Source organism: Fistularia commersonii, chromosome 31 (genome assembly GCF_037954325.1).
Source record: "Fistularia commersonii isolate RoL2024-O1a breed Wild chromosome 31, RoL_Fcom_v1.0, whole genome shotgun sequence".
Taxonomy (NCBI): domain Eukaryota; kingdom Metazoa; phylum Chordata; class Actinopteri; order Syngnathiformes; family Fistulariidae; genus Fistularia; species Fistularia commersonii.
This window is the reverse complement of record NC_141314.1, coordinates 12,066,815-12,082,825: the sequence shown is the minus strand read 5'-3', so window position 1 is coordinate 12,082,825 and position 16,011 is coordinate 12,066,815. Positions and strand designations below refer to the sequence as shown.

General features: G+C 54.6%; 4 protein-coding genes across 7 annotated transcripts; 2 read left to right on the top strand and 2 right to left on the bottom strand.

The window, feature by feature from the left end:
* Window positions 1-139: 139 nt before the first annotated feature.
* Window positions 140-4,328, bottom strand: LOC147215926 (uncharacterized). The gene is made up of 7 exons (XM_086178794.1): window positions 4,134-4,328; window positions 3,078-3,190; window positions 2,634-3,008; window positions 2,180-2,354; window positions 656-734; window positions 537-586; window positions 140-436 (listed from the first exon to the last, which is right to left on the bottom strand). The coding sequence occupies exons 1-7, from the start codon at window positions 4,326-4,328 to the stop codon at window positions 359-361; spliced, it is 1,065 nt and encodes a 354-aa protein (XP_086034920.1). The 3' UTR covers window positions 140-358.
* A 535-nt stretch (window positions 4,329-4,863) lies between these two features.
* Window positions 4,864-6,898, top strand: rnf4 (ring finger protein 4). 3 transcript variants are annotated; one of them, XM_086178795.1, is made up of 8 exons: window positions 4,864-5,232; window positions 5,612-5,668; window positions 5,771-5,948; window positions 6,027-6,106; window positions 6,205-6,217; window positions 6,300-6,423; window positions 6,498-6,549; window positions 6,623-6,898. In XM_086178795.1, the coding sequence occupies exons 2-8, from the start codon at window positions 5,657-5,659 to the stop codon at window positions 6,770-6,772; spliced, it is 609 nt and encodes a 202-aa protein (XP_086034921.1). In that variant the 5' UTR covers window positions 4,864-5,232; window positions 5,612-5,656; the 3' UTR covers window positions 6,773-6,898. The 3 variants fall into 3 exon arrangements, with proteins under 3 accessions (XP_086034921.1, XP_086034922.1, XP_086034924.1); XM_086178796.1 differs by having other exon boundaries at window positions 5,608-5,668; XM_086178798.1 differs by having other exon boundaries at window positions 4,864-5,244; window positions 5,608-5,668.
* A 1,124-nt stretch (window positions 6,899-8,022) lies between these two features.
* sqstm1 (sequestosome 1) lies at window positions 8,023-10,556 on the top strand. 2 transcript variants are annotated; one of them, XM_086178792.1, is made up of 8 exons: window positions 8,023-8,299; window positions 8,776-8,871; window positions 8,998-9,260; window positions 9,426-9,561; window positions 9,634-9,702; window positions 9,773-9,894; window positions 9,983-10,154; window positions 10,224-10,556. In XM_086178792.1, exons 1-8 carry the CDS (start codon window positions 8,131-8,133, stop codon window positions 10,385-10,387), a joined length of 1,191 nt encoding a protein of 396 aa, XP_086034918.1. In that variant the 5' UTR covers window positions 8,023-8,130; the 3' UTR covers window positions 10,388-10,556. The 2 variants fall into 2 exon arrangements, with proteins under 2 accessions (XP_086034918.1, XP_086034919.1); XM_086178793.1 differs by having other exon boundaries at window positions 8,024-8,299; window positions 9,429-9,561.
* Window positions 9,981-15,614, bottom strand: mrnip (MRN complex interacting protein). The gene is made up of 7 exons (XM_086178799.1): window positions 15,478-15,614; window positions 11,419-11,478; window positions 11,213-11,313; window positions 11,107-11,146; window positions 10,936-11,030; window positions 10,808-10,856; window positions 9,981-10,678 (listed from the first exon to the last, which is right to left on the bottom strand). The coding sequence occupies exons 1-7, from the start codon at window positions 15,535-15,537 to the stop codon at window positions 10,559-10,561; spliced, it is 525 nt and encodes a 174-aa protein (XP_086034925.1). The 5' UTR covers window positions 15,538-15,614; the 3' UTR covers window positions 9,981-10,558.
* Between the last annotated feature and the right edge of the window lie 397 nt (window positions 15,615-16,011).

The following is a 16,011-nucleotide window of genomic DNA, read 5'->3' as shown; positions in this document are numbered from 1 at the left end:
TAAGGTCCGGGATCAGAGCTGGATCAAGACCTGGAACGGGACCACCTGGGCCCGGTCCAGGATGAGTCCTTTCATCAGACCGAACACATAAGAAGAATTACAGAGAAACCTGAAGGCTTTTTTTGTTATTTTTATTGCCATGAAGTGTTTACATGATCTGAAGTCCAGAAACCCCACGCCAGTTGTGAGCCGTGTCTGACTAGGAAGTGGAGCTCTTCACGTTAGCAGCTACATGAGCCGGGCGGCAGTGAACCCGATACCTGGGCTTGTTCTCTGCATCGGGTCTGATCTGATTTCATCTCCGCTGAAAGACACTCGAAACTGGTCAAACCTGAACACCCGGAGGACCTCTGGAGGTTCAGAGGCCAGCGGACGGTTTGCCATGGTGCACCTGAAGTAATGAGATGAAACGACAGAGGCAGCGGCAGCAGATGACCTGAGAGGACATGCGATCGGTCAGGACGGGTGATACCACAGAACAGGAGGAGATGCAGAGTGTTGAAGAGGACGCAGAGAACAGGACGATGGACAGATACCTGGGCACAGTGTCTGCAGGGATGGCCGGTCAGGTGGTTGCATCCGACGTCTGAACAGAAGATACAAACAGACATCAGCGGGTCCTCCATGTTTCTAAGGTACGTTCCTCCAGTCTCACCTGAATCCCGCCACGGTAGATGGTCCCCGCTGTTACCATGGTGACGTGAGCAGCCGTCGTTGACTCCCTGGTTGTGTTCCTGTGAGGAACATTTGGAGCCGTAAGGCGATTGGATCTGAGAATATCTTGCCGAGAACTTTCTGACAGTGTTCATATGGCTTTAGAGGAACCCGACGTTGGGTTCTAGTTATGAGCAAAGCTGCTCTTTCTCCCGGGTAAAGGTTGTCCGCACAGAGACCTGGCCGTCACCATCGACAACACCTTGGTAAGGCTAACCCCAACTGTGAGAAACCTGGGTGTGGTCCTTGACATCCAACCGTCATCTTTAGCGAACGTCGCAGCGGTCGCACATTCCTGCAGATTCCTCCTTCACAACATCAAGGAGATTTGCAGATTCCTCACGGAGGATACGGTGCAGATACTCATTCAAGCTCTAGTCATCTTCCACACAACTGCCCTCTCATGTCCCTTCACTGGCTCCTGGTAGCCGCCCGCATCAAGTCCAAGACCCTGGTGCTCGTCTACCGGGCGGTGAATGGGACGGTCCCGTCTTATCTCCGGGATATGGTCGAGCTCCATGTCCCTACCCGTCCCCTCCGATCTGCCACCTCCAGGCAGATCGCTCTTCTCGATCTCGGCTCCTCGGCGGTGGAACAAACTCCCGGGAAAGGTCAGAACAGAGGGGTCGCTGCCCATCTTTCACCGTGAGCTGAAAACATACGTCTTCACGAAGCACAACCCTACTAATCGCACTTAGCCCCCCCACCCGCAAAAAAAAAATAATAATAGGGATGAAATGAATGTATGTATGTATATGGTTCTGAGATGGCTATTTGGTTGAGTGGTCACTTCTGACTTCCGACCACTGGTACTTCTGATCTTAGATGACTAAATTGCACTTCTTGTAAGTCGCTTTGGATAAAAGCGTCTGCCAAGTGACTCATGTAATGTAATGAACGAGGAACCGTTGGCAACGTTCATCTGAACACAGGTGAGCTGCTTAACATCTGCAAGGAGCACATTCAAATGGTCCTGCTCAGGGACTGGAGGTCCTGCCTCAGACAATCATCAAGAATCAAATGTCCACAAACAAGCTGTTTTCTGTCTGGACAAAAGCGGTTCATCACTTGTTTCCCAGAGTCTTAATAATAATTATAATTTATCCTCTCCCCGTGGGTAAATTGATTCTGTGCGATGAAGCTATCGTGGATGAACCATGAGCAGTCGGCTGCCAGGGGAGCAGTGAGGGGTTCAGCGTCTTGCTCGGACACACTAGGAGGAGCGGGAAATCCAACAAGGGACGTTCGCTTCCAAAGACGATCGCTCGACCTTCTGTGCCCCTTAAACTGGATCACTGAGTCATGTGACTGTGGCTGGACTTGCCATTGGTTTAGCAGCTAGGAACGTCAGACCTTCCTGCATCAGGTGCATTGATATGTTTAGAAGACACCTGTCCAACCTTCATGTCTATCGACTCACTCCTGTTTCAGGGGTTGGTCAGGTGACCAGGCAGGGTCGACTCACCGGAGCTTCAGGCAGCCAGGGACTCAGACTGGGGTAAAGTCGAGGGCCTCCGTCCAGCCGCGGGGGTCCGTCTCGGGTTCTTTGGATGTCCGACCCCTGAAACGGCTGTTTACCGTCTGCCGAACTGTATCCAGGAGAGATGTTCTGGTCCTCGTAGGGAGGAGCGCTGGGGCACCTGATGAGACACCCAGAGATATCGTTTCCACAGAAACCTCTGAACCTGGGTCCCTCTGTGACCCTTCTGGCCCTCGACGACCTCCATGTGACTCTTCGAACTGTGACCTTTGTGTGAGTCTCCTGACCCTCGGTGACCTCCCTGTGACCTTTGTGCGAGTCTCTTGACCCTCAGTGACCTTCCTGTGACCTTTGTGCGAGTCTCCTGACCCTGGGTGACCTCGCTGAGATGTGTGTGCTGTCCCCCTGCAGGGTAGGTGTATGGGAGCTGGTCTGTTACCTGGAACAGATGCAGGGCACCATCTGGCAGTAGGTGTTTGGGTGCAGACGCAGCAGCTCCTCCGCCTCTCCGCCACAAGGTGTCTCTATCCATCTGAAGGCAGCGTCCGAAGGTCCGCGCTCACCTTCTTTTTTGTCGCCCCGGGAGGGAGAAGGACGGCGGTTGCGGTCGCATTTGCTTCTCTGCAGTGCCGCTTCCACCCAGAGGCGTGAAAGCGCCGGGGAAGACGGGGCGGAGCTCCAACCTCTGGTTCCAATGGGAGGGGAGCCGGGGAGCCGGCGAACGGAGGGGAGGGGGGACTCCACCCTCCTCTTCACGGGGCCTCGGCCCCCGACCGTCTCCTGAATGCGAAGGTCCCTCGACCTGACTCCCGTCCTAACAGAAACACACTATTTTGTTGTGTTTTTAAAAGGCCCGCAGACCTCCGTCTATTTCTTAGGTCACCTGAGGTCAAAGGTGGGGTCTGGCTTCTGGAGGGGCAGGCCCGGAGTCTCCACGGCCTTCGTAGCTTCGCATGGCGCAGAAGAAGTCAACGGTTCGACCACGTGTTCACAGTCCTGGTGAAGGGAAAAACATATTCAATGCGAGAACAGCCCAACAGCGCTAACAAGAACAAGCAAACCCGTGTTAACAAGTGATTATCTCCGAAATGTTAATCCGTCATCTCAAACATCTCAAACAAACAAGATCACAGTTCTGACTCGGTGCTCTCTGGGTTTTTTTTTCTCATGCCTTAAAGTTACTGCAGAAACATCTGTGCCTCTGAGAGCAGAAAACACAAATATGACAAATCTGAAATATGACCAGAAGAGAATGAGAAGAATATTAGAATATGCGTGAGGAGAACAGCATAGAACCTCAAAGCCAAAGGAAGGTCCTTCACTCATGGTCTCCTGTCCTGATGAAACAACCTTGTCTGAAGGTCAAAGGTCAAGCGGTTTATATCATGTGTATCTCTGACATGTCACGTGACAGAACACGTGCAGGACTCTTATTGTGGTGGGTTGAGTTTCTTGTTCGGATTCTGTTCAACGACCTGGAGGCAAAAGCTCACTCTCATGTTCCCCCCTCTCGAAACAGACACACATGCAGCCATCTAGATTAACCAAACATATCTCCATATTCTTCTTCTTTTTTCCTACACATTCTGTTCATGTTTATCCATTTTATCTTCTGCAACTCATCCGAGGTCGTCAGCGCAAGCCAACGGCCAGCGGGCAGGACATCGGCTGACGCCTGCTTCAGACTCTTCACTGGCTACCACGCAGAGTTCACTTTGAAGGAGCCGCTGCTCCTCGTGGAAGCCGAGAGGGTCTCAGGAAGAGGCTCCCATTCCACAAATGTTATGTCCTCTGAGCCTGAGAAGGTCTCTAATCGTCACTGAGGGTTGATGAGGATCATTAATTGTGAAAAGGTATGAAGAGAAGGTTTTTGAGGGAATGTTCTGGTATCTCAACTCAAAAACAACAATGCCCTTTAAGGAAATAAACCAAGTTTTACCTTCTTTTGTCTGTGAAGCCACGTCCTCAGCTTGTCCATGACCAGCGTCTCCTCTGGGTGTGTGTGTGTGTGTGTGTGTGCTTTTATCTGTTCTCCACCTGTTCTGGATGGCAGCTGGGTGGGATTTTTCGCTCTTTGTTGCTTGAGATGGAAACCAAGATCTGATCCAGGAGAGTCCACGTGCCCCCGCCCCATCCCCGAGCGGACCGGGCAGAGAAACTGAAACTCTACAGTACATTTCTGACGACAACAATGACTCCCGGATCACCAGATCCCTGAATGAGCTTCCGGACAGGGTTTCATATCACTCGCAAGACCGCGCCGGAACCTTTGACTGCAAATAAAGATCGTGTAAATCCTATCTCTCGGCTCAGAAGGAAACGCCTCAGTCGTTCTTCGCCCTCGGAACTTTTGGTTCAGGAGTTTTTTCAAGGAATTTCATTTTGAACCTTCAAACTCTCCCGTGTCAGGCGTTGGGACGATCGGCCGTCGAGGTGCCGTCGACAATTGGCGTCCTGCGGGAGAACCGACCGTCCTTCGCTCGTGGTCAAACTGATATCCGTCTCAGTGGAAAAGAAGCTGCGGGATCCGGTGGGAGACACGACAACATGCGGGGCTGAAAAAAGGATTGGTTTGTGGAGCAAAGGAGGGCAAGACGCCCGGTCGCCCGGCGGTCCTTCTGCCCCGCAGGGGGCGCAAACACCCGGCCGAGGGCGCACCAACGCAGCGGCGAAGAAGAAACACAAGCAGGCGAGCGAAGCTGGTGCCGGACAGAGCTGTCAGTAGCCGGAGCGGGAAGAAAAGCAAAATCCTGCCCAAGTGATAATGTTGGCTTGTCTGGCGTCAGTGTCTGCGTTCCACGACAGCTAACGGCTGACCGCCCCCGCAGGGACCGGACGGACGGACGGCGCTGGAGCGGCTAACGGCTAGCTGCTAGCTGCTAGCAAAGACGAGCCCCGGCGAGCCCCGGCGGGGAAGCTCGCCGCACCGGGAACCGGCCGCTCGCAGGATGAGCTTGGCGCCTCCGCGGGTCTGAAAGACTGAAACCACCGCACCGGGCCGGGAGAGAACCGAGGGGATCCGACACCTGCTCCGTTCGGTGAGGAAACAGGTAACACCGAACCCCCGAAGCGCCAGCCGGGTCCGGATCGACACCCGGAGGACCGACCGGCGGCGCTTCGGCGCGTCGCTCGCTGTTTGCAGCCGCGGCGTCCGGAGACATTCGCGGCCTGCGCGGAGAAGCGGAGGACAGGGCCGAGAGACAGGAAGGTACCGGTAAACGGCCCGGAGACGCCGCGGCACACTTCCGGTGTGACTGCTCGGAGGACTCGGGCTTTTATTTTGGAGGATCTCTGAGCTGCTGACAAACACGGACGGTCGATGTGACAAGATCGGGAGGAAAGTTTAGGAAGGTGACGCTCCTTCTCTGTGTGTGTCCGTGAAAATAATCCGTGGATGTGTTTCTTGCTCTGAGGCAGAGCTTCGGTCCTCGGGGTCGCCGGTGTCGCCGCCTGCCGCCGGACATGAGCAGCTCTGTAAGTTCCTCGGACACGTGCACGCGCGTCCGTGCTCAGACACGGCTTTGTCGAATGTACTTCGTGAAGGTGGAGCGGACAGCAAACCTCTTGTGTGTCCAGACCCAGAGGAAGAGGAGGGGTTCGGGACGTCTTCCCGTCTCCAGACCCGGCGCCAAAACAAGAAGACGAACCAACGCCGGCGGTAGGACGACTGCTAACAGAACGCCCGACCCCCCGGGAGGTTCTGACGGCACCCTGCCCACGGAAACCATCGACGTGATGGACCACCAGGAGGACGGTGAGCGCAGACCCTCCCGGTACCGGCGCTCGGACCGCCTGTGCAGAACACGGCTGATCGGTGTCGGCGTGTGTGCAGGTGTGGCCGAGGTCGTGGATCTGACCTGCGAGGCTTCGGAAGCTGCTGTTGTGGATCTGACCAACAACGACTCAGTCCTGGTGACACACACACACACACACACACACACGCACACATTTATCTGCAGAAACACTAACCCTTGCCTCTGTCTTCCTCCCGTGTGTCCTTTGCCTCTCAGCTGGTGGACGAAGGTAATCTTTTTCTTTGACCCCGTTAGTCTGGACCGCCAGGGATCGGCCGGCCAGTAACTGTGCTGTCGGTGTCTCGGATCAGGTCCCCGGACCAGGAGGGTCCCGGCGGCCGAGAGTTACGTCGTCAGCAGCGACGAAGACGAAGGAACGATAACTGGCCTCCGCACGCCTGCCTTCACGTCCCTACAGACCACCAGCGCCTCAAGGTAAGGCGCAGTGACGGCGCCGGGCCCGGGCCCGCCAAGCCTCCGGCGACACATGCGTGACGTTTGCGTTTCAGGTGGACCCCGGGGACCATCAGCTGTCCCGTCTGCATGGACTCGTACTCTGAGGTGAGACCTTTGTCCCGCCACTCTCGGGGGTCGGATTCCCGTCCGCTGATCGGCCGCTCGTCGGCTCTTCCAGATGGTGGACAGCGGGCGATTGGTGGTTTCCACCAAATGCGGCCACGTGTTCTGCAGCCAGTGTCTGAGAGACGCCCTGAGTCGCTCGCACACCTGCCCCACCTGCCGCAAGAAGCTGACGCCCCGACAGTACCACCCCCTCTACATCTGACATCATTGCACCGAGCTGCTGCTGTATTTCCAGTGACACCCTTCAGTTGTTTATTCTCTCTTTGATTTCCTTCTTTTTGTGTCCATGTACATTTGTTGAGATAAAAATAAATTCTATTGAATCTTGTCGATGCTCGGCATCATCCCTGGCCAGTGTCTGACGGCGGCCCGTACGCGACGCTCGGACGGCTCCCCGCGGCCGATCTCAGCTCCGGCCTCGGTTACCGAAGGTGTTTCCGACTCCACGCCGCAAGGCAGGTGAAGGGGTTAATGTGTCCTGGTTGAATGAAGGGGTTAATGTATTTGGGGTGAAGGGGTTACTGTGTGCCAGGTGGGTAACTTCACGACAGGGGGGCAAACGGCTCGTCTCACAGTGAAGTAACTGATGTCATGCCAGCCACCCTTCTCCTGGATGATCCTTCGTGTCTTCTCGTTTCTGATTGGCCGTTTGTCTTCCTACTGTGTGACCTTTGACCCCGCGGTGGAGTTTGACGGCGGCGACAAAGATCCTGAACGGAGCTGTGATGAGCACCTCCGGCGGTTCTGTGTGGGCGGAGGGACACGTGAAGCCCGTGACCGTGTGTTTCCATTCCTGAGTCACAGTCAGCTGACGGGCGTGACGGCGGATCGGCCGCGGACACGAGGCGGCCGCTGATGTCGGGGTGTGTTCGGCTCCACCTCCGATTCCACAGATGTTTTTTCTGTCACTTTGGTTGTTTTCACCCGGAGCCCTTCGGCGCCGGCAGAGAAGGTCCGAGCGCCGGTGGCAAAACACACCACGTCCGGAGGGCCTTATCGTTAAATCTCCCCGTGGAAACCCGATCATCTGAACGTATGATGAGAGCCTTCCTCTGCCCTCACTTTACCCCAGGACCCGGTTTTGCCCCGGCCTGCCGAAGCCCAGCTCAGCCCGAGTCTGACCCGGCAGGCCTCCAGTTTCACACCAAAGCCTCCCCTGAAGCGCTGCATGGAGCAGGACATCCTCCACCCATGACACGGCGAGGCTTTTGTCTTCTCAGAGACGGAGAAGGTGATGGTGGTGTTTGCAGAAGCTGATGTGGAGCAGAAGCAGGTCAACCGGCTCCGAGCTGCGTCTCGAATGTTCTCCGGCTCCTGAGGTGAAGCGGAACCGCGCGGGGAAATCCCCTGATTGGAAAACGCTTCGTCATCCCGCGGCCTGTCATTGGTCGCCGGGGGCGGGGCTGTGCAGCTGGGCCAATCAGAGTCCGTGTCAATATTTACATTCCGGTGACGCGTCGGGCGGAAGTAAACATAAAACGGGCCGATTTTGTCGCTGCGTCACAAAGTCCAGGGTTCGTGTTTGGGTTCGTGTTTGGTTCGAGTCTCGGAGCAGAAAACATGGCGCTGACGGTGAAGGCCTACCTGCTGGGTCGGGACGACAACGCCCGGGAGATCCGGAAGTTCACGGTGGACGAGTTCTCGACGGGCAGCTTCGAGTTCCTGCGCCAGAAGACCGCGTCCGTCTTCGGCTCCCTGAAGACCTCCACCTTCAACATGTTCTACAAAGGTGGCTGCCTCTCCGCTCCGCTCCGGTTCCGCCTCTGAGCGCAGTTGTGTCTTGTGAGCTGGTCGGACCGGTTAAGCCGTGAGCTCTACTTTAGGAAACCGCGGCAGGAAACTTGTTGGACCTCTGGTCAAGTTGACACGATGGAATCCTTCCAGGTCAGGGTTCTTAGCTGGAGGCCGGGTCGGAGCCGGGTCAGGGTTCTGCGACCGTTTCGGTTCAAAGGTCAGATCCCATTGAGCCCAGAAAGGAAGATGCTGAGCCGAAACCTCCGGAGGTCCAAATGGCCTGAAGACCCTGTGGAGGAGGTCCGCTGGGTCTGCAGGCAGTTACTTGTACCTCTATGTAGGCCTCCCTTCGAACTCTGTCTGGTTTGCGAGAAGCCAGTAAAGGGGAAAGGGATAGTTTGTAGGCACCAACAGTGGACCGAGGAGCCCACCTTGTGATGGCCTCCCACCCACAGATGTGCTGTGTTTCAGATGAGGACGGAGACCTGGTGGCGTTTTCCTCCGATGACGAGCTGTCGATGGGCCAGGCGTGCATGAAGGGCGCCACCTTCTACATCTACATCAGAGGTAGCGCTGCTGCAACGTGCACACCAGAGCCGGGGGACAGGGTGGCGAAGCGAGACGGTCAGACGTTGGCGAGAGCAGAGGAAACCTTCCTGATGTCTCGCATACTATGTGATTGAACTCTTGCAGAGAAGAAGGAGCACCGCCGTGAATTCCCTCTCCACGCCTTCCCTCCGTTCCCCCCCCCTCCCCCTGGAGCTCCGCCTCCAGCCCACCCCTTCCCGGCGCCCCCCGTGGTCCACCCCAACGTCATCTGCGACGGCTGCGACGGCCCCGTGGCCGGGACTCGCTTCAGGTGTTCGGTGTGTCCCAACTACGACCTCTGCTCCGCCTGCCAGGCTCAGGGGAAGCACACCCAGCACGCCCTGCTGCCCATATGGCACCCCCTGCAGGTGAGTTTCACGACCCGCCCCGCCGGTATCCGGAACCGGGTCCGAGCGGAGAAGCCCTCCGCCCGCACGACCGGCCCGTAAAATAACCGATGGCGCCGGTCTTTGCCTGAGAGGAGAGAAAGCTTGAAGCCAGCGGGTTCACGGGGTCTTCGCTTCCTTCAACAGCAGTGGTTCTCCCGGCTGAAGTGGGGTAAGAAGAGGAACTGCGGATGGGAGTGTTGGAACCAGAACCAGGACCAGGATCGCGTGCCGGACCGGGAGGAGCAGGCTGGAGCTCAGGCGTCCACGAAGGCCCCCTCCGGTCGGTGCCGCCGCCCGCCGCAGTGGCGACCTGTACTGAATGGTGTGGTAACAGATGTTTGAACCCCAGCAGACTCTCAAGCCAACGTGGACTTCCTGAAGAACATCGGGGAGGGCGTGGCAGCCATGTTGAGCCCGCTGGGTGAGCGACATCACCGCCGCATCCGAAAACACGTTCAGGTTCAGAAAGGTGAAGTGGGGTTTCTTTGTAGGAATCGATGTGGACGTGGACGTGGAGCACCAGGGGCAGAGGACCAAGGTGACGCCGACCCCTCAGGGTAAAGACATGGAGACTGATGGAGGCAGTGCTGAGGGTGAGGCCAAAGACACAAAGGTTAGTGGGCGGCGGGAGCAGTGACATCGTGGCGTGCGGTCACATGAGCATGTAGAGGGCGCTGACGTCTCGGTCACCCGTCCGCCAGGTGAACAGAGACTCCGACGAGGATTGGACCCATCTGAGCTCCCGCGAGGTGGACCCCTCCACCGGAGAGCTGCAGTCTCTGCAGGGCCGGGACCGGGAGGACGTCCAAGTGGACGGAGGGCCGGGTCCCTCGGGCCTGAGTGAGGCGGCTCATTATCCACACCTGCCTCAGGGTAAGACGGCGTGCGGCGACATCCTGTGCGTTCTGCTCCCGACCTCTGACCGATGCTCTCCGCCCGCAGAGGCCGACCCCCGGTTGGTGGAGTCCCTGTCCCTCATGTTGTCCATGGGTTTCACCGACGAGGGCGGCTGGCTCACGCGCCTTCTGCAGGCCAAGAGCTTTGACATCGGCGCCGCCCTGGACGCCATCCAGTACGCCAAGCAGCCCCGCCCCGGGCAGCCTTGATGACGCCACGGCCGAGACGCCCTTCCAGCGCAGTTGCATGTTTAGCTGTCCTTTATATCTGACCGATTGCATTTACTTTCGCCTTCATTTTAATCCATCAATAATAGATGAAAGATAACTGTACCCTTTATTCTGCTTCTCTACTGATCAATAAAATACCAAAGCCAGAGTTCAGAGGTCGAGTGTGACATCAAAGTCATCTCCGCTGTCAAACATGGGTGGGAAGAGTGGGCGGGGCTTAGCGAGGGGGGGGCGCAGGCCCGCCGCAGCCTCCTGGGGAGTCCGGGCCGCCTGCAGGGACACCGCAGAGCAAGAACCTCCTCCGTTATCACATCAACACCCGGTGCGGAGTCGTGACAGACCGCAGCGGAAGTAGCTTCCTGTTAGCTTGCTAGCTTAGCAAGAGGGGACGACGGTCACCTGCTTATCGCTCCAAATTTGATGTTCTTTGTCCGTCAACGCTTGGTCCCTGTCAGAAAAGAGATCAGAGTTGAGATGTTTCGCAAGTACACCTTGACCCATCATTGGGGGTTAGGGTGAGAAGAGACCTGGCCGTCCAAACAGGCTCTTGCCGTTCCTCCTCCTGCGTCGGTAGATACTTGTTCCAGCGGCTCCCCGGAGTGTGTGTCATCCGCTCGGATACCTGCCAGGACGCACACGCACGCCTCCTTTAGAATGCGCTCGGGTTCGGTTCCGGTGCAAAGAAACGTGCGGGTCACCTGGTCCGGCTGCGGGTCGGGCTCCGCCTCTTCACGCGTTCTGTGGGAAAGGTATGCCGCTCAAAGCCCAACAGATGACAAATCTCGAAGGTGTGTGTGTGGTTACCGTAGTGACCGAGCATCCTGCTCTTCCACGGCGGCGCCCCTCGCGGCGTTGAGCTTCTGGACGTGCCGCCTGCAGTCCGCTCCGGAGCCGCGGCCAAACTCCTGTCCGGCCGGCAGCATCAGGTGGAGGAGCGTTACTCACAAACACCATGAATGAGCACTTTGTCATTGAGGACTGAAATGAAGTCGATCCGGAGATTAACAAACCTTCAGCAAGGACTGTTTCTCTCCACACAGTCGGCAGCTCCACCTTCTCACCTTCTTCACCTGACACACAGAAATGTCACAGCGAAAAGCTGCGTCACTGCTTTCTGGTGGAACTCGAGCTTCCACTTTATCGAGGTCAGGAAACCTTCACGCAGAAGATCCATCGCGTCACTCTGTGATCTCACTCCGAGCACATTAATCAGGTTAGGATCATTAGCAAACATCTCATCGACCAGTTGACCGCCAGCTGGACTCTGATTGGTCAGTGGATTCCTTCCTCCTGTCAGTGACGCGAGGTCCCGAGGACTCGGTAGATCTTCATCAGCAATAAGCAAACAGCTCTAACTGAGGTCCACCTGATCAAAACCTTTAGCAGGCGATCAAGGGACCACAGCAAAATACCAAGATTTGCATGTGAAGATTTCTTCATGCATGAGTCCACCCTGTAAACACACACTGAAATCAGGGTTCACTGGATGACCTCCATGTTCTTGGTGGTCAGAGGACGACAGTGGGAGGTAAAATGAAAGAAAGTTCATCCGGTCAGAGCAAATCTCACCCTGCCGGTGAATCAGACCGGGCCCGGGCCTCTGTCCAGTCGAGAACCTTCAGGTTCTTCAGGTCTGCCTGGTTGCCCAGGTTCATCTGTGTCAGAGCTTGTCTTGGAAACTGGACTTGATTTTTTTCCTTTTCAATTGGAAAACAAACCATCTCAGCTGAGACCAACACCAAACCCCACATAACAGAAACTCCCGAGGGTCTTGAACTGAAGAAGTCCAGAGACCACGGCAGGGTTTGCCAGACATATTGTCACGCACACTCACTTTGAGACCATGCACACCAAGGCCTGGAGAAGCTATGCCTCGCAGTCAACCAAAACGGCGACAAAGTTCACCAAGCTAAGAACTTAACAGTCACAGTCCCAGCAGTAATACAACTCCATTTTAATAAAATCTAGTAGATTTTCACCCAACAACCTCACAACTTTACTGAATCTGAATAACTGTCACTGTTTCGAGTTTTCAATGATCATTCATACTATAAAAGAGAAAAAGAAGCCTTGTTTCAGACAAACGTCTCCTTCCCCTCAAAATGTCTTCATGACGGTTCTCCAGGTTCCTCTGTTGCCTCTATAACCCCTGACATCCATTAACTCACCGCTAACCTTGTTAGCCCGACTGGTAGCTGCTGGCAGTGATGAGACGGAGAGCTCCGATGCTTTGGCGCAGGTGTCCAGTAATCCAGGAAGTATTTCTGGAGGCTTGTATGGTTTTGGGAGCAGGGACGTCATTGATGACGAATGAAGGTCGCTGATTCGGGAAGTGGTTGGAATTTGAGTGAGATTTAGAAATGCATTGAAACGTCGGGGGATCCCCTCACTACTAGAGGCGTAGTATTGGAGTTTCTGCATGAGTTTTCAGTGAGATTTCCTGCAAGTTACTTGTTTTCATGGAGCCTGCACAGAGATAACAGAGAGATTCTCCAGTATGGGAACACTGATCCCATTCCTCCAAAAAAGGCATGTGTTTAGTAATATTGCTTGTATATTATGGTCGGCTATCTAATATACACCTTTATACAAAGTAGTTTTTTTTATCTAATTTTATTGGCCTACACGTTTTATTTTTGTAATTCGATATACGAGCCAATCATTGTCTATGTCATGGTGAAATGTTTGTGTGCCAGAGATTTGACAACACCTCTTCTATGCTGAGGCATTTTTGAGCCTTGCGTGGAAAATTCTAGGGCCAATGGAGGTGCACCCTGCAAAGGTGAGTCCCATTAAAAATTATACATCCTACTATAATAAGATATTACTTCATTCATTTTAGGCCGTCTTTGTTTTCTCAACAGCAATGATAATGGCACCGACAGAACTGATGATCCAGTGTTCACAAAGCTTCTGTTTTTTTCTGCCAGTGAACGAGGAGGAGGAGCTGGATGAGGCCGTGGTCTCCATGATGATGGGAGACACCCAGCCTTTCAGCATTGTGGAGGATCAGGAATTTGGAGCATTTGTTGCCAAACTGGATTCAACCTCTGTAATCCCAACAAAGAAGGTGTGTCTGTATGACTGCAGTGTTAGTCTACATGTCAGAACTGAACCACTGCTTTTCCATTAGGCTGTGAAGGCAATGGTCGAGGCCAAATATGAGGAGAAGCAGGAGGCCAAACAACAGCTCCAAAATGTTAAAGATGCTAGAGTGCCCCCAGATATGTGGACAGCCTCAAACATGGATGTATATGTTGCTTCGGCCGCTGGTTTCATGAAGAAACCCGTGTCAGGTCAGGTGTACTAGGAGTAGTACCATTCCCAAAGGCACGCACGGCTATGAATGAAACATCCCTCATAGGCGAATGGGGCATTAAACCTGAGGTGACCTGGTTCGTCACCGATGGTGCAACAAACATGATTGCTGTGGTAACACTCTGAGGGTTAGCACTGTGCACACCTTGCATTTGCTTGTGAAGAAGGGTCTTGGTGAAATCCTTGTGCTGTCCTCGATCTATGCAAAGGCCAGGAGGCTGGTGGGGGATTTCCCTTAGTTCACTTCTGTTTTACTTTTCATCTATTCATGCACTATTGCTTTGCATTGGTGCACATTTCATACTGACTTTATTTCTATTTTATGTTTAAAGGATAAGCTTGCACTTGTTCAGGAGCAGATGGGGAAAGCCCAACTGAAGCTGATCCAGGAGGTAGAAACCAGGAGGTAGAACAGCACCTTTGCAATGCTAATGAGACTCACTGGCCATCGGGGAGCCCGTGGGAGCAGCAATGGCCGGCTCGGAGAACGACGTCCCCGGGCCGACCTCCGAGGAGAACAATAATGTCACTGGATGCTTGTTGGTCTTATCTCCATTTCATGAAGCACTGTGAGGAGAAAAGAGTTTCCACCTTAAAGGTGATCCTGTTACTCAAAACGGTGGAGAAGATGCTCCGAGAAGAAGTGGTGACGACAACAAGTCCAAAGGCCAGACACCTCAGAGAGCCCCTTATCAAGCTCCTTTGAGAAAAGCTCCACACGCTGCAGAGCTCAAGTATAATGAGCTTTCCAACATTACTCGACCCCGGATTTAAAACAATAGGCTTCTTCTGTCCTACAAAAGCCGACGAAGCAGTGAAACGACTCATATCTGAGTGTGCAAATGTCACATGAAACAAATTCATCACCATCTCCGGTAACTGGGGCACCAACGTCGTCGCAGACCGTGGCCGAAAGATCTGGTCTTCTTTTGCTTTTGTTTAACTCTTGCATCCATTATCTGTTTCTGCTTCTCAGGAAACAAACTACGGTCCCACTTGGCTGCCACAGTGATGGAGTCCAGAAGAACCCAATGTGAAAGATAGTAAAAGTAAAAAGCTAACTCTCAGAAACAAATGTTAGCTGGACAGACGACCCGCTCATGTATCGGGAGAGGCAGAAAGGCATTTACCCTCAATTGTTCAGACTAGTGCATCCCGGCCTCTCCGGTGCCGAGTGAGAGTTTCTCTAGAGCAGAAGTTATCTCCAAGTCCAGAAACCCCCTGGATCCTAACACGGTTGAACAAATACTGTCCATAACTAAAAATCAATACAACCGCCCACAGTCACACATTTCAATGTTCATAAGAATCATCCCAGACATTGTCAAAACACTCACACTTTAAAACTACAATACATAAAGATGAACGTCGTTCTCTTTAAATGCATGAAATACTCATGTCGCCCTCTTTGACCGGTAGGTGGCCCGTGTGCACAGGAAGCATCTACAAATCAGCTTTTGTGCGAAACACTTGGCTGGAAGGCGACAAGCCGAATGAAGCTTCATCTGCCCCTCAGTAGCCGCTAGCCCGGCTGGTAGCTGCTAGCCCCGGCTGGTAGCTGCTAGCCCCGCCGGTAGCCGCTAGCCCCGCTGGTAGCTGCTAGCCCGGGTGGTAGCCGCTAGCCCGGCCGGTAGCCGCTAGCCCGGCCGGTAGCCGGTAGCCCGGCCGGTAGCCGCTAGACCGGCGGCTGTGGATTCGGCTCCTGTAAGCTAAGCCACTGCTCACGTATTCAGCGCGTGCTCGCGCCTTACCTGCTGCACCTGGAACGTGTGACACTCGAAGCAGCGGACGACGTGGAACACCTGAGACATGGCGGACCGGAGGCTCGGAGGCTCGGCGGCTCCAGTTGTTTCCCGCGATCTATTTCAAGCGAGGACTTCGTCACGGCCGTCTCTCGGAGTGGTTCCGTGCTTCGGGGCGGCTCGACAGCGCCCCCTGGCGGCGAGAACACGCGAACCCTCCAGAGCCTCAGAGGATCCAGGTGAAGCTGTGAAGGTTCTCAGTCCTCCAGCTCGTGGTGGATTCCGGTGAAAAGTTGTCATCCGAGGGGCTTCTTCACTTACGTTCAACCTCTCGGATGAGACGGGAAGCGTCTTCAAGGGAGGAGAAACAAATCCGGTCGCTGGGAGAAGGACACTCGGACGGGGAACGGGCCGTCTCGGTTGACTGTCGACCGGGAACATCTGGACGTCTGGTCGACTAGGACGTGAACCTAGAAGATGAACAGCAGACGAATGCTCCTGTTTTGCAGTGAATCCGCATGTTCCTTCGGAGCCCGTTCTTGA